The sequence below is a fragment of the Fusarium verticillioides genome, chromosome 7, assembly GCF_000149555.1.
Source record: "Fusarium verticillioides 7600 chromosome 7, whole genome shotgun sequence".
In the NCBI taxonomy this organism is placed as follows: domain Eukaryota; kingdom Fungi; phylum Ascomycota; class Sordariomycetes; order Hypocreales; family Nectriaceae; genus Fusarium; species Fusarium verticillioides.
This window is the reverse complement of record NC_031681.1, coordinates 78672-93640: the sequence shown is the minus strand read 5'-3', so window position 1 is coordinate 93640 and position 14969 is coordinate 78672. Positions and strand designations below refer to the sequence as shown.

Below are 14969 nucleotides of genomic sequence, written 5' to 3'. Positions count from 1 at the left end.
ACAGTCGACCAAAGACATATACGAGATGCCACTTAGTGAATGAGACCGTCGTTCTTGACCTGCTCGAGGTACTTGAAATAGCTCGCAGTACTGTTTCGTCGAAGCTGTTTGCCATACTTGATGAAGACGAAGGCAAGAGAAAACTGCGACATTGCAACAAAGGCAGCGACAAGAAAAGCATTCTGATAGCCCATTCCTGTAACCCAGGGTGTGACACTGAGAGAGGTTAGTAGATGAAAGCTTGATGGATGGTGAGTCACTTACCCGTAACCTATGGCAAAGCTCATAGTATTGCGAATCAGAATGATTGTGACAATGGCGTCAGAGCCAAGTTCAGTATAGCAGTCAATGCAGTAGCTGAGAGGGAGCTGACAGCCTGCAGTGATCGCGGAACCCAAGATTCCCATGGCGAACAAGAGTCCTGACCAGTGAACTTGATGAGCAGCTCCGACGCCCCAGAGTAGTAGTCCCCCTGGTACGAGTAGGCCCAGAACAGAGTAAAGCCAGATTCGGTATTCAGGCTCGCGGATACCGTTATTACGGCGCGTCATGTACAAGACGAACTTGTCTCCAATCGGGCCGGAGAAGAATGACCTGTTTCTTGTTAGCTTGTGTATGATTTGAGTGCAACCGCGACCAGGCTTACCCGATAAAGACTCCAATAACAGTAGCGATGTAGCAAAGACCAACAGAGCTTGCTTTGAATGAATAAGGAGGAGCCGAGAGAATGATCGATGCTGTACCATTGAGGACATTGAAGTAGCAGACAACAGCGCCGTACATGAAGCCACAGAATACAACGATGGGCAGGGAGAAGTATTTGAAGGGTCGAATTAGCATTCCCTTCAAAGGAACGCTGTCTTGGACATGCTCGCTTCGGAAGATCTTCATTTTGTCAAGGAATGTCTTGGAGGAGGGGAGAATGGTGCCGTTGACGACATCTACATTTGAAGTAGTCTGCGACTCTAGTTCTTTCTTGCCATCGGTAGGAGACTCGGTCGACTTGTTTATATCGACAGTATCGTTGAGATGGAGTGGAGTGGCCTTTCGATTGTATATTGTTTCCTCCATGAAGAACAGGCAAATGACGAATGCGATTGCGTTGAAGATGGCACACCAGTGCTACTCTAGAGTCAGTCGAGGAACTTCTTATCAGTGTTTGCTACTTACAAGAACCCATTCCCAACCTTGTCCGTCGTTGATGAAGCCAGAGATGACAGGCGCAACAAAGTTTGAGCCTCCAAGGAACAAGGCGTAGTAAGCGATATATGTGCCTCTCTCGTGAGCAAAGTACTGCATAGGTTAGTGAAATTGAGCAAAGCAAGGGAGTAAGATGGCTACTTACGACATCTGATACGGAGATTTCGCAGAGCGACTCGATGGGAGCACCAAAGGTCCCTTGGAGGACTTTGTTGGCAATCCATTGGCCGTTGGTCGTTGCATGCGGAGCCCAGATCATGATTCCCTGATGATCGTGAGTCAGGGTAGAAAGATGTAAGGTGTGGTAGACTTACAGTTGTTCCTAGTAAGGACAAAAGGTATACAGGGCGTTTGCCGAACTTTTGTGCCAGAGGCTGCCAGATGAGACATCCCCATCCGAAAGTCAAGAACATGTATCCAGTTCCAGAGTTCAGATCACCGACTGTAAGACCAGTGGCAGCTGAGATTGGAACAAGAACGGAGTAAATCGCGGCGGAGGCGATACCAACGGCAAGACAGTACCTGTAGATCAATAATGTTAGTTACTTGTCTCCCAAGAGTCAGTGACTTAACATGCACGCATAGAGTTGCCATAAGCAGAGTCTTTCTCCATCGGCTCCAGTTTAAGGGATCATCTGGATCATCAGATGGTGTTGGTACAAGAACGATGTCCCGATGACCTTGAGCATGGCGAGTTTCTAAGGTACCATCAAAGTCAACAAGGAGGACTGTTCCAGGAACAAAGTCCGACACGGGCTGGGGCGAGTTGTCGTCTGATCCCATATTGAAGCATATAATAGAAAGAACAAATTGGTAAATTCCTGACTTGAGGTCTATGGGTCTGTGAAGATCTGTTGCTGGCGAACAGACCAGGGATTATATACATGCAATGAAGGGATACCAAGCAGCCGGAACACGATAACACCTTTGAAACACAGCGCCTTGTACTAGATCGCAATCTCCCCATCGCTGAGAAAGTCTAGATTGCGCTTCAAACGTCACCTCGTTCCCATTCTAGGGTTGATCACGATATCGTCTAATCCGGGGGTGGACCCAGGCCTGCGGGGCTACAGCCAATGATTGGTATTTGCGAGTTTTAGCTTATCTTTCAGTTTGGCGAACCTTGAACCGAATCAATCGTGAGACCATGTCTTGACCAATCATTGACTTTTGCGAGAATCCTGCCAATAGACATCATTACCGAGAGATAGGTTATCTTGAAAGGTGTTCTAGCAACGGCATTTCGCTTGCCTCGAAGTACAGTATGCATCAATGATACTGGGCTGGAGGCCGAAGGAGATTGACTGAGTCCTGTCCGGCAATGGTATCCGGGGTCTTAGTATTGATATAAAGCTACGATTAGAGCCAAGCTCTATCTAATCATCATCATCCCTCGCGAGTCTGCCTCCATTACCTTCTATCGTACATCATGACCTCCATTGTTGAATCTTTTCCTCGGGGACTTGTCTACCATTCTCAGCCCCAGAAGTCTGCTGACACTTCTGTCCTGGCCGATTGGGAGATCCAAGCTGAGAAATGCCGTAAAGTCCTTCGAGAATCTCTCAACCCAGCTTGGCTTCTACCACCTGGTCAGCTTCCACCTGCCGACCAGCTCAATGTCTCTACTTTCATCGAGACATGCGGCTTCCTCTCAGCACGAGAGCTGGAGATCACAGCTACCAGCGCAACGAAGCTGGTGGAGCAAATGGCCTCTGGCTCTCTGACGGCTGTCGAGACTGTCACTGCATTTCTCAAGAGAGCACATATCGCACATCAGCTCATCAACTTTGCTACCGAGTTTATGAGTGCTGATGCTCTCGAAGCCGCTGCTGAGCTTGATGCCTACTTCAAAGAAACCGGCAAAATCAAGGGGCCCTTGCACGGTATTCCGATCTCAACCAAGGAGCATATATGCCATAAGGGACGGATTGCTCATTCGGCTTACGTCGCCCTTATCGACAACGTTGCCGAAGAAGACGCCTTGCTTGTGCAGTGCTGTAAGAAGGCTGGAGCAGTATTCCATGTCCGAACGAATGAGCCTCAAAGCGTAATGGTTAGCCAGTCTTCCCCATTCGATGACCTCTCACTGATAATTTAGCACATTGACTGTTCCAACCCAATCTACGGCACGACCGTGAACCCACACAACCGAACGTTAACATGCGGCGGCTCGAGTGGAGGAGAAGGCGCTTCGTTGGGACTACGTTGCGCAGCTTTGGGTATTGGTACCGATCTTGGCGGTTCTGTTAGAGTACCCGCTGCATTTTGCGGCGCATATGGATTGAGGACTACAGCACTACGCAACCCGTACAAAGGCGTGTGTCTTCCTGGTGCTGGGCAAGAGAGCATCCGATGCGTCATCTCACCTCTAGCCAACACTGTAGAGGACCTTGGCCTTTTTCAGAGAGCTGTTCTTGATCAGGAACCCTGGGAGATTGAGACATCGCTGGTACCTCAGGCTTGGAAGCAGGCCAGTTCGCTAGAACCTGGTAACTTTACTATTGGAGTTATGTGGGAGGATGGGTGAGTTCTATCTTCCTTATAGTACCCATCAGCTAATTATTGTCGCAGCCTTGTCCGACCCCATCCCCCAGTCCTTCGCGCACTTCGATACGCCGTCGAGAAGCTCAAAACTGCAGGCCTCACTGTAGTAGACTTTGAGCCATATAGTCATCAAGAGGGCATGGATATTGTGTCAAAACTGTACTTTCCTGAATGTGCTGTGACACAGAAGGAACTCTTGGAAAAGGGAGGAGAGCCTATTGCGCCGCTGTCGGACTATATCTTCAACTTTTCCCCGCCACGGCCTCTTACCATACAGGAGAACTGGGCTTTCAATGTCAAAAGAGACACTTTCCGAGAGCAGTAGGTATTCAGCGGATTGTGTATCGACTAAGCTGACTTCTTTAGGTACCACAAGATCATGAAGGATCGAGGTGTTGACTTCATCCTCTGTCCTGCCTACGTCGGGCCTGCTGCAAAGTTGGGCGATGGTCATTACATTCCGTACACGGCCATTTGGAATCTCCTCGATCAGCCAGCCATTACATTCCCGACTGGACTAAAGGTTGAGCCAACCGATACACCATACTTTGACTTCAAACCCCGTTCCGCTGAAGAGGAAAGAGAATACAATAAGTGTAAGTCATATTGTCAGCGACGTTGCTGAATCCATGCTGACACAGTAGTAGACTCGCCCGAAGAGTATGCTGAGGCGCCATTGGCATTGCAAGTAGTTGGTAAACATTTCTGTGATGAAGACACGGTCGCCGCTGTAGAGTTGGTGTCAAAGATTGTCCAAGGATGAACAGGTTGGAGGCTCGAGATAGAACTTAGGATCTGCAAATTTAAGTCTTCTCTACAATAGATAAAACAGCCAACCTCAGACTGCTCGTAAAAGTGCTAGATCAAAGCCCGATACCATTTTTAGAGGATGGGAGTTGTTATAATTGTAGTATTGTACCTTTCCGTATAAGCCATTGGAGTCCATTATAGCTTAGGGACTAAGTTAGCGAGAGATACTGGAGAAGACCAAAAGAGCTAGCGCCAAGTCTCTTGTTATCACCTGTTGCAACCCTTAAAACCCCGACTTCCCCGCTTCTGATATGACCCTGGTACCATAACTTCTCCGCTTTCATTGCCTGCATAACAGTTCACCCCTCGAATATCTATGAGAACATCACCCACCGCCTTTTGATCATGACAGATGCCAAATTGCGGGCGAAAACTGGCTGCGTTACATGTAAGCATTGGAAGTTTAGAAACGTGAGTCATCTAATTGTCCATAGGCAGACATCGCCGAGTCAAATGCGACGAAGCAAAGCCATCATGTCGGAACTGCTCTCGTTTTGGTCGCAGCTGCTCGTGGCCCAGCACCTCTGATATGGCTGATAAAAGACATCGCCGACGACGTGCAACTCCCTCTTCTTTACCATCCGCCAGCGAGAGAACCTCTCCTCCTAAACCGACTGACGAGACTTCACATGAGATGGTCCCCATTCTGAATAACAGGGCACCACTTACAACTATCAATTATCCACTTTGCGAAACGGAAATCGAGTTTGAGTTGGTGCATCACTTTTACAGCTTTCACTTCAACTCTCTCACTCTTCCAACAAAGGACAAGTCATACTTCTTTCAGTGCCAGTCAGACCTAATGGACATGATGTCACACAACAAAACCGTCAAATATGCCATATTGGCTAACTGTGCTTCTAACAAACATACACTGATGAACAACGATCGATATCGCCTCATAGCTTTGCGATACTACACAGAAGCTATGAGAGGGCTGAACCAGGAGCTTGTGGACTTTTGTCCATCAGATGCCTATCGGCATTCGTGTTTACTAACAGTAGCATCATATCTATACGTGTACAATGTATGCACTTAATTGTCCTTCTGTTCTCCATAATATTGGCTAACGTGATCCACTCCCAGTTCTGGAGTCTCGATGTAATGTCAGACCCAAGGCCTCACGTTGTCGGGGCTGTGAAGCTGCTCAGCTTGAGGAACCGAGATAACAGCTCATTAAAGCCATTCATACAAAGCTGGGACAGGGTCAATGTTGAAAGTGTGCTATATCAAGGATTCTTATTATCTATAAGACGGCCTTTCCGACCCGAGTTTCGATTGGAGTCAGAATTCATCTCACATGCTGAAGATTTGCTACGCTCATACGACGATGCAAATCCATCCTCTGCAAAACCAAACATCGTTCTCGGAGTACCTACGTCCCTGTATAGACTTATACTACGGATAATCGACTCGTACAGTGTCCCTCGAACAGATCTTTCCGACTACCTCAAGGGCTTGAAGGCTGAGCTGCAGTACTGGGAGCAGTTGTTATTTGATGACGAAGACAGCCAGAATATTCAAAATGGAGATTCAAGCTTCAACGACTTGATGATAATTGCAACCTCCCTCCTCTTTGATCTAATCACCGAAACACTGACGTCAACCGATGATTCAATTTATCCCGAATTTTCGGCTGGAGAAGAAGATGGAAAGCCCTGGAGATGGCAGCTCAATTTGGCCATGAATATCCTTCAATGCCCCGAGGAACATCAGAAATGGAGCGGTTGCTACTTGGGAGCATGGCCATTGCTGATACTCGGTTACGGCGCTAGGTCGTTGGAAGAGATTACCCTGGTGAAGGAGGTCTTGACAAGGATGCAACAACGCATAGGATATGGCGAGGTACAGAGGATACGAGACGAATTGGACGAGATAACCACGTACAAGGGTTCAGATGCTTGCCTACGTCAGGAAATCCTCGGTTAGGTTTATCTTCCCGGGGGATCTTCCAGATGCGTAGTGCTTATCCCTAGCTTGAGTCTAGGAATAATTGAGGCGTATGGTACCTCTTACAAACTCCTGATGCACTATTTCTAATTATAACTTGTGCACGTGTGAGATCTCTCTGGGACTCGTGTATCATTGGCAGAATAGATCTTGTATGTTGTATTGATATATTATGCCTAGAGGTGCTTTGATATAAACTGTAATAAGATATATAGCAGAACAGAAGCAACAACTAGCTGTCTGTCGGCGAATGCCCATAGACGACAGAGTATCTTACTCAGTGGCTGAAGTCTAAGCAGTATCGCTCGTAGTATCCTCTGCTTCACTTGCGCCTGGTGGCCGGGGTCCACCAGGGCCTCCAGGCCCGCCGCCTCCAAAGTCAGGGTTAGTGTGGCCACCATCCTCATATCTAAAGACAGCGGGGGTAACCTTCTCAGTGGTAGTGATGTTGATTCCATAAGCCAGCCAGCCGAAGACTCCCTCAGCAACAGTGTCACCTAGAAGGGTCCACTCGACGACAGGGTCGTAGTCCTGGTAGGCAGCCTGAGCTAGGATCCCGTCGCCAGCGTTTGTGGTCTGAGCCTGTGTGTTGGTGTTGTAGGGAGCAAGAGCTTCAACTTCCTCGATCAGGTCCTGGTCGAAGTAAGTCTGCCCAATGTGGCTGCTGTAGATGACGTTTCCAAGTGTCTTGTTCTGGTACAAAGTAGCGTTCGCATGAGCCAAAAGATGAATATGCGTCGTGCGACCGACATAATGACCTGGGAAAAGGGTCTCAAACTGAGCAACACCATCTTCATCAGTTGGCTGAATGCCACGGCCAAAGGTTTTGTTGATGTTGGTCTTGTCGGCAAAGTTTCCGTTTCCCTGATTGTTCACGCCGCCGTAAACACCAGTTGCGTTGCAGTGCCAGATCTCGAGATACAGCTCTGGCACAGGTTCACAAGTAGCTACGTTAATGATTTGGTAGTCGAGAATAAGGTCAACGCCCTCCTGGTCCTCCTTCAGATTGCGTCGGATAGACTCGCCACTGACGTCTTGTCATTGTTAGCGCACGTCGTCGGGATAGATGGCCAGCACTCACAGTATGGACCGAGAGTGACCTCGGGGGTCAGCACGCATGAGTTTTGGCCAGCGAAGAGGGTCTCAGCTGGAGTGTTGGGTGTATAGCCGAGATCGGTCTTGTTGTGGTCTGTGTTGAGAACGTCCTCAAGATCACGCTTCTTGATACCACCTGAGATAAGCCACATTAGAAAGACATGAGATTTACATTTAAGATCACTTACGCTTCTGGCGGTGCTCCTCGATCAAAGCAGAACGACGCTTGATGTTACGCTCGGTGACACCTCTGGCCTTCAGAACTTCGGCACAGTGACGGAGAGACAGTCGCTCAGCACTGGCTTCGAAGGAGCGACGCGCTTCAAGCTCATCGCGGTGGTCTTCGCCTGGATGGGTCACGGCTAAAGCAGCCAATCCCAGAATAACTGAAGCAGAAAGACGCATGATAATGGTACAGACAAAGAAAGTGATGTGAGCGAGGTTGAACGTCGGTGAACAAAGCGGGAAATCCAGTTCCTTTTATGCCTTCTCAGACGGACTATCCATCTCCGTCAGTCCTCAGGGTCGCATCACACCGGTATCCCACCATTGCAAATCAATCACGTCTTTATCCCGTCCATCTTGGCAATGTGACGTCGAAAAAGTTCCGTAATGCGAAAAATCGCCGTAGTTGGCAGGAGGATCCATTCCGAATGTATTATGCTTAAAGAAGCGTCATGGCTGCAACGTGACGTTGGTAAATAGTCTTCTCTGATTCGTTGCGGCATATTTGCGCCAACGTAGATCTTCGGGATGTGGGCAAACATGCCTTATGAGGTCCACAGGCGGCTCGGGAACTGACTCGTTGAAGAAGGTCAAAGATCACAGTTGTATGCCGACCCATGCCTTTAGTGTTTCGGATTTACGGACTTGTGAAGGCTCACGGCCAGGGCCGCGATCGACAACTTATGTCACTGCTGAGGCAACTATAGAGGATCGCCGCCGACACAGGATTTCTTTGGGATCTAAGATAAGTGTTAAAATGAGAGAGTTACCATCTAAGTAATCTACCGTGATAGGAGGGTATTCCGAGATGAGGTAGGCTTTGTTTAATTGGTGGAAGATGCGGGGTACATATGACATAACGTCTAAGCTTGATAGGCAACGGTCTCTCTGTAGGCAGACGGCTCGTTGTCTCGCCATGGTGCCTAGTTAAATACACAGTCTACCAATGCTTACAGTTTGAACACTTCGCATCAATTGGTGAGGCCTTTGAGTAATTCATATGGCGAACTATCCAACAATACATTCGACTCTTTCCGTCGTCTCGGGCCAGCTTTGCTTCGGCTCCTTGCACAACATTTGGTTCGGCTCCTCTGCTCCCTGTCAAGGTCTCCCGGTTGCTCCGCCGCACATCGGTGGCACAGTCCGAGCTCACAGCATCAACTACAATATTGCCGCACATAACGGGATATGGAATGTCTACAAGCTTGTTATCTCTGAGACAGGTGATGCAGTAGCATGGCTCGTGGCCCACGCGGACATCGAGCCCAGAAAGGAAGTCGATAAGATCCTCCGCATATCTGGCTCACCCTATGAACCAGATCATGGAAGCACGCTGAACAACGACGTCACTTCTCAGGATGGAGTTTTTGTGATCAACCGTTATGACTGGAGCTACTACGACGAACGCTGCTTAGGCGAGATTGGTGAGGGTCAGGAAGAAGGCGATGATGATGTGCTGGCAAACTCCAACTCTCTCGGTCTTGTTGATTGCTCTGTTGCGCAAGAAATGGTCCAGAGATGGAAGGACCAACGACCAAGCCTGCGAGACAGCGCAAAGTGTGGAGTCTGGTTGTATATTCCCCATGGAGAATACATGTTTGGCCGCTTTGGATTCGATGATACGCGCACCGCAGCAAGATCATTCCTGTTCTTCTCCGCAAGTACCGAATTCACAAGGACAAGCTTCTTGGGTATTCCAGGAACACTGCGAGAACATATGACGCCCCGGAAGAGGTTTGAGCGCCAACTGCGTGAAGGAGTCGATTTCTCGGGTATGGAGATAGTCAAAGACATGATCTCCTGTCAACATGTTTCCCAGCCGCCAGCACCTGAGTTGCTTGGCCCCTACGACCCAAGCGACTATATCCTAAGAGAACAAGACATTGAAGCGTTGCGAAGTTATTGCGAAGAACAGGCCTCCCAACCTGGCGCGGAACCAACTATCCATGATTTCATCGATCCATGGAAGCAGCCACTGTTCGATCTCGTAAATGAGATGGCCCTCAGTTATCTCGAGCATTTTATCTTTCCTCATCTTAGAGGTGACAACGTTGCAGAAATAGCCAAGACATTGTTCCCAGATTATGAGAAGAAGAGTAGGCCTATCAGTCTAGACGTTGCCGCGTATCGTCATTTCACTCAGCCGGACCAAGACCCGATTCCAGACTTTGATATGTCTCACGTGTGCGTTTTGATTCAACAATTCCTTGAGTCTCGAAGCCAGGATAAGTCCATGGTCTGTAGAGACGATGGTGTAAAAGGAATCTGTCGGGTACTGGGCTATATGCTAACTGAAGTATTCGAGTTGGCCAACGGTGTGGCTACTGATTCCCAACATAACAAGATCCTACCATGCCATGTTCGTCAGGCTGTTTTGCTTGATGAAGATATTCTTCGTCTGATATGTTTCTCCAAAGTCTTTTGGGAAGGAAACATGTAGGTAGATATTTAAACACTGGATAGATATAATTCTTAAAGTCCAGAAGAGTCTCGTAAGTACCGTGGTTGCGATGTCAGAGCTCGAAACTACTGGCGGAGAAATAATGAGAGGATGGTTTGGCGGAGGAGCACTTGGAATCGTCGGATTGGCTGAATCTCTCGTTGACGTCATTTGTTAGCCAGCAAGACATTAATGCTTATCATTTGATGCATAAGTCAGCTGACTCAAGGACAAGATTGACAGTTGGAATTATGCATGTCAGCAACTGATTTCAGCCAAACAACCAAGAACCATCAACTCAATAAGTCTATTGAATCTGAAAGCAGACAAATTTCATCTAGAATCTCGTGCCCGCAAAGTATTTCTGTTGATCTCTATCATGAAGCTTATCGTCGTTGGCGCTACAGGCTACATCGGCGCCGGGATCCTTCGTCAAGCCCTTGCACGCTCAGACGTCACCAGCGTTGTCGCTGTGACCCGCCGGCCTCTCCAACAAACCGCCACGAAACTCCAAAACGTCATTGTGCCGGATTATGGTACATACTCATCCGCGGCAAAGGAGGCTTTTGCCGGCGCAGGCGCATGTATCTGGACAGTGGGCGTGACACCCTCTCACGCCTTTCGAATGGATCCTGAAGAGGTGCGCAAGGTTTGTCAGGATTATACCATGCTCGGCCTTGAAGCAATGCGCTCGTCCGGACTTGCACGACCGTTTCGAGTAGCGTATCTCAGCGCGGTGGCAGTTCCGCGGGATATCAACAAGACTATGTGGTTTGCTCCCAAGTTTAGACGAATACGGGTAAGACGTGCATATTGTGATCATTGGGCTTTATGTTCAGACTGTTTATTTCAGTTGCTAACATGCGTGTATCCTAGGGCACAGCAGAAAACCAAGTTGTAGAATTTGCAAAGGCCAGCGATGGTGCGGTTGAAGCGGTAATAGCTAAGCCCGGGCCTGTCCCTGTCCAGGGTGGTATGTTCGTTACTGCCCTGGCAGCTGCCTCTCGAGCTTTGGGTACTGGCGTCACTGAAGCCGTAGTTTTGGATGATCTGGCTATTGCTCTGATTGACCAGGTTGTTCACGGAATTGAAAAAGACCCGCTGTGGCCAGCAGACTTGAACCGCTTGGCGCAACAAGTTAAGGATAAGAAGGGTCTTAAGTAAGGAGTTCGATTGGTATGGTGGAGTGCATACCAAATGTCTATAATATTTTGGCAAGAGCCGCATGACTATTTGTACTTTATCTGAAGCTCTTTGGCAGCCTCAAGTGCTTGCTTTGCCTGCTCTGTATACTTCTTCTGGTTTGCTTGTTGCATGCTGAATGTTTGCTGGAACTTCTCTACCATGAACGGCTTCAGGACTGTCTTCTTTGCCGTAGTGTAGTCATAGATGGCAGTGTCGTCAATACATCGTGCTGCCAAGCGGCGGTATTGTTCTGATAGAATCCAAGCTTCCATCTTGAGTGACGTTGACTCATTGGTTGGAGCTTCAGCCAGCTTATACAATACAGTGATGTGGTCTGGAAATTCAAGAGGCTATAACGAAGCGGCTGGTCAGTATTGATGATGCTAGGGCCGACAGGGGGGTCATACAAATTTGTATTCTGTTGTGATGCTTTTGAGAATGAGACCAAGGCTACGTGGCGTTACCAGATCATCCCATTGAGCCTTGTGATGCTCTGCTGCATCTAAGCTGTGCTGTCGGATGAAATGCACCCGTCCGGTTTCGACATAGCGGTTATACATCACATTGTTGACATGGCCTATGATACATCAGATTGATCAGATCTCCCAAGTGTTAGACGAAGTTGTGTTACCCACCCTAAAAATGTTAGTTTTGTCCCAGAATGAAGCGAAAGATATCCACTTACCATGCTATCCTAAACGATGAGAATTGTCAGAAATCATGCACTTATCGCTGATAAGGGACTGCTTACCATGTCACCCCAAAGGAGCTGGTGGTTATCGAGACCTCGCCATTTCTTATCGATGAGGAATCCCTGCTGCCCTGCCAAGAGTTGCAGCCAATTTTGGTCATTCGACACCAATTGTCTCTCGGCTTCTTGAACGCAGCTGGAAGGGTAGCTATCGCTGGTAAACTTCTTCAACTGAGCTTGTAGATCAGCGAACCACCGAGAGGGGAACGAGGGAAGATCATTGTTCGCTTGCGCCAGGCCGGATTTCAAACGAAGCTGTGAGATCGGAGCTTTTGATCCAATGTTAATTGGTCGCTTGAGAAGCCGCAGAGACATGATGCGAGTGCAGGGAACTTGGGTTGAGTGATGGGAATAGTGACAGTGGAAACGGGCTCGGCTGCCCCAAAATAAAAGTTCCGATAGTCGGTGGCCTCGGTATTCGGCGAAGATTCTCCGCGGCCCGGGAGATTTAGGCCTGCGTAAGCCGAATCCAGATAAAACCGGCTGACCCGCAAACCGAGCATTACCCTAAAGTTAAAAGAGAGGAGAACATTCAACGTTGAAAAAATAATATATTAATAAGAGACCAGACTGTTTTGAATTTAATCTCTAGTATCTATAGAAAATTCATTTTAAAATAGGTCATTACTTTAATTAATTGGCAGAATTGGCTTTTTTTTGTCAAGGAACTACAGTTATAATCGGTCTGATCGTAAACTAGAAAAGCAAAAATGAAATAACCAACTACAGGCACACCACTGCATACAGTTCATAAAGTGTTGGCCACCACATGCATAAGGAGGTCTTTTTTTTTTTTTTTTATATCTTTTTTTTTGTTCTATTCCTTGTTATTCCAATCATTATGACTTTGCCAAGTCAACCAACACTATTTACTACACTACGCGAGACATACGTAGCTTGCAGTGCATGTTTATTTATTAAGCGTGGCATATCGCGATCGTGCTTGTCAGTCACTTCGTCAATAATACTGGATGATATCATTTTGCTGTCAAGGATGTTGAACTGTATCTGTCCATTTAGCTACATACCCACGCACAGAGCAACCTCAGCGGGAACTAACATGTGTCTTAAGGCTATAGCACATCCTTCAATAATGGCACCATCCCTTTGTCTTGCCAGGCGCGTAGGACCCTGAACAAACGGACATAACCGCTTATGTAGTATTCCAGGCCTCGTATTTTCATCCACAAACAGCTTGGCAGCGGCTTGGCGTGGGTCCGAGAGCCTGGTTTGGTTTAGTTTTGCTTAGGTTAGTGTCAGGTACCGGTAGCTCCACCAGATAGGGGAGAATTGACAGGGCAGGGAACGAGATGTGAACGATATTTCCATCCATACGGCCAGGGTTTTTCGGTCTAAACATAGCCACAGCTGAGATCGTGGCTGCATGGTTCATTGAGGGAACCTTTTAAGCTTGAAACATAAAAGCTTTGCCTGGTCTGCTTTATTTCTGCTAGCCTCAGACAGGACCATTCCTCTCTGCACTCGCTATCTGAGTCTTTCTTTCGTTTTTCCTATTTCGACATTTGTTTCATTCAGACACTCGTTAATTGCTGAATCGTCATTCGTTTTCTTTCGTGGTTCTCGATAATCTACTCTATAATAATTACACAATCCGATTAATATTTTTTCGCTGACTCGACAACTACGACAATCACTCCCTCGATATCAATATCATACTTCAAATCTCCAACTGAACCAACATGGTTCAACTTCCATTCGTGGCTCTAGCAGCCCTACTAATTATTCCATTCACTTCCGCTGCTCTCACGCAGTGCCCATCCAAAGAAGCATCATGGACTTCCAAGACCGGCACCGAGTACACCATTTGCCGCAATACCGACTACCGATATGGTGGAGGCAGTCTCAAGGTCGCTCGAGACATCAAATCTACCAATGCCTGTGCTGAAATCTGCAGCAAGGACCCACGATGCGTCAAGGCTGTATACGATAAGCGAAACCGCATCTGCCACGTCAAGGACAATGCCAACGAGGCCAAGATGAACTGGGCATCAGACGCCAAGTTCGACACTATTCGAGTCAAGAACGTCAACGAGGGAGTCTTCATCTCTCGTTGCCCCAACCCAACCAACAACTACCGCGCCAAGGGCGGCAAGACTTTCAATGTCTGCCACAACAGTGACTACGTTGGCCCGACTAGTCGAATGACCAAGAACTGCGCTTCTCTTGCTGCGTGTGCTGATATCTGCTCTGGTATCAAGACATGCAAGAAAGCCGTTTACGACAAGCAGGACAAGGTCTGCCACATCAAGGAGACTGAGCCCAAGGCTTCGCTCTTTTGGGTGCAGAGCAAGCGATACAGCGTGGTTCACTCCCCAGTCGAGTCTAAGCCCGCAACCCAAGGCAAATGGTCGGATCTTATCCGTCTCCCTGTCATCCCCGTTGCCGCCTATGTTGTTCCCCAATTCCCTCAATCGCAGCAGCTTCTTTTCTTCTCATCTTGGGGCGCTGACGCTTTCGGTGGCGCCTCTGGCCGTACCCAGTTTGGAGTTCTCGACCTTCCTTCAGGTGCCGTCGGACAGCGAGAGGTCGCCGATACTCACCACGATATGTTCTGCCCCGGAATGAGTCAACTCGCTGATGGACGCATCTTGATCCAGGGTGGTTCCGATGCCGAGGCCGTGACTCTTTACAACCCCAAGACCAACTCTTTCACCCGTGGACCTGACATGAAGATGCCTCGTGGCTACCAGACTTCCACCATCCTGTCTGATGGACGAGTTTTCACCATTGGTGGAGCTACTCCGTCCC

At 48.2% G+C, this 14969-nt stretch overlaps 9 protein-coding genes across 9 annotated transcripts in view; 5 read left to right on the top strand and 4 right to left on the bottom strand.

Moving 5' to 3' along the window:
• Positions 1 to 32: 32 nt before the first annotated feature.
• Positions 33 to 1983, bottom strand: FVEG_06527 (hypothetical protein; the record flags this gene model as incomplete). The annotated part of the gene is made up of 7 exons (XM_018894919.1): positions 33 to 216; positions 265 to 594; positions 647 to 1122; positions 1171 to 1293; positions 1346 to 1465; positions 1515 to 1722; positions 1769 to 1983. The coding sequence occupies 7 exons, from the start codon at positions 1981 to 1983 to the stop codon at positions 33 to 35; spliced, it is 1656 nt and encodes a 551-aa protein (XP_018752078.1).
• Positions 1984 to 2629: 646 nt separating this feature from the next.
• On the top strand, positions 2630 to 4507 carry FVEG_15881 (hypothetical protein; the record flags this gene model as incomplete). Its single annotated transcript, XM_018905107.1, has 5 exons — positions 2630 to 3253; positions 3299 to 3723; positions 3772 to 4065; positions 4111 to 4340; positions 4392 to 4507. The coding sequence occupies 5 exons, from the start codon at positions 2630 to 2632 to the stop codon at positions 4505 to 4507; spliced, it is 1689 nt and encodes a 562-aa protein (XP_018752077.1).
• Positions 4508 to 4841: 334 nt separating this feature from the next.
• On the top strand, positions 4842 to 6627 carry FVEG_15880 (hypothetical protein). The gene is made up of 3 exons (XM_018905106.1): positions 4842 to 4942; positions 4989 to 5581; positions 5641 to 6627. Exons 1-3 carry the CDS (start codon positions 4900 to 4902, stop codon positions 6481 to 6483), a joined length of 1479 nt encoding a protein of 492 aa, XP_018752076.1. The 5' UTR covers positions 4842 to 4899; the 3' UTR covers positions 6484 to 6627.
• A 168-nt stretch (positions 6628 to 6795) lies between these two features.
• On the bottom strand, positions 6796 to 8004 carry FVEG_06525 (hypothetical protein; the record flags this gene model as incomplete). Its single annotated transcript, XM_018894918.1, has 3 exons — positions 6796 to 7538; positions 7586 to 7735; positions 7788 to 8004. The coding sequence occupies 3 exons, from the start codon at positions 8002 to 8004 to the stop codon at positions 6796 to 6798; spliced, it is 1110 nt and encodes a 369-aa protein (XP_018752075.1).
• An 820-nt stretch (positions 8005 to 8824) lies between these two features.
• On the top strand, positions 8825 to 10264 carry FVEG_15879 (hypothetical protein; the record flags this gene model as incomplete). The annotated part of the gene is made up of 1 exon (XM_018905105.1): positions 8825 to 10264. One exon carries the CDS (start codon positions 8825 to 8827, stop codon positions 10262 to 10264), a length of 1440 nt encoding a protein of 479 aa, XP_018752074.1.
• Positions 10265 to 10523: 259 nt separating this feature from the next.
• On the top strand, positions 10524 to 11702 carry FVEG_15878 (hypothetical protein). The gene is made up of 2 exons (XM_018905104.1): positions 10524 to 11063; positions 11141 to 11702. Exons 1-2 carry the CDS (start codon positions 10644 to 10646, stop codon positions 11426 to 11428), a joined length of 708 nt encoding a protein of 235 aa, XP_018752073.1. The 5' UTR covers positions 10524 to 10643; the 3' UTR covers positions 11429 to 11702.
• FVEG_15877 (hypothetical protein) lies at positions 11494 to 12009 on the bottom strand (the record flags this gene model as incomplete). Its single annotated transcript, XM_018905103.1, has 2 exons — positions 11494 to 11799; positions 11857 to 12009. 2 exons carry the CDS (start codon positions 12007 to 12009, stop codon positions 11494 to 11496), a joined length of 459 nt encoding a protein of 152 aa, XP_018752072.1.
• A 67-nt stretch (positions 12010 to 12076) lies between these two features.
• FVEG_15876 (hypothetical protein) lies at positions 12077 to 12515 on the bottom strand (the record flags this gene model as incomplete). The annotated part of the gene is made up of 3 exons (XM_018905102.1): positions 12077 to 12085; positions 12135 to 12143; positions 12201 to 12515. 3 exons carry the CDS (start codon positions 12513 to 12515, stop codon positions 12077 to 12079), a joined length of 333 nt encoding a protein of 110 aa, XP_018752071.1.
• A 1134-nt stretch (positions 12516 to 13649) lies between these two features.
• Positions 13650 to 14969, top strand: part of FVEG_06522 (hypothetical protein) — a 2586-nt gene continuing 1266 nt past the window's right edge. The window contains exon 1 of the mRNA XM_018894917.1: positions 13650 to 14964. Within this exon, the coding sequence (XP_018752070.1) occupies positions 13901 to 14964 (1064 nt within the window). The 5' untranslated portion in view covers positions 13650 to 13900. The remainder of the gene's footprint in view (positions 14965 to 14969) is intronic.

Excerpts from the sequence above, each read along its gene's own strand:
- FVEG_15880 (XM_018905106.1), top strand. The coding sequence starts at position 4,900 with ATGACAGATGCCAAATTGCGGGCGAAAACTGGCTGCGTTACAT. Across the intron at positions 4,943-4,988 it reads GAAAACTGGCTGCGTTACAT|GCAGACATCGCCGAGTCAAA; the intron begins GTAAGCATTGGA and ends AATTGTCCATAG. Across the intron at positions 5,582-5,640 it reads CATATCTATACGTGTACAAT|TTCTGGAGTCTCGATGTAAT; the intron begins GTATGCACTTAA and ends ATCCACTCCCAG.
- FVEG_15878 (XM_018905104.1), top strand. The coding sequence starts at position 10,644 with ATGAAGCTTATCGTCGTTGGCGCTACAGGCTACATCGGCGCCGGGATC. Across the intron at positions 11,064-11,140 it reads CCAAGTTTAGACGAATACGG|GGCACAGCAGAAAACCAAGT; the intron begins GTAAGACGTGCA and ends CGTGTATCCTAG.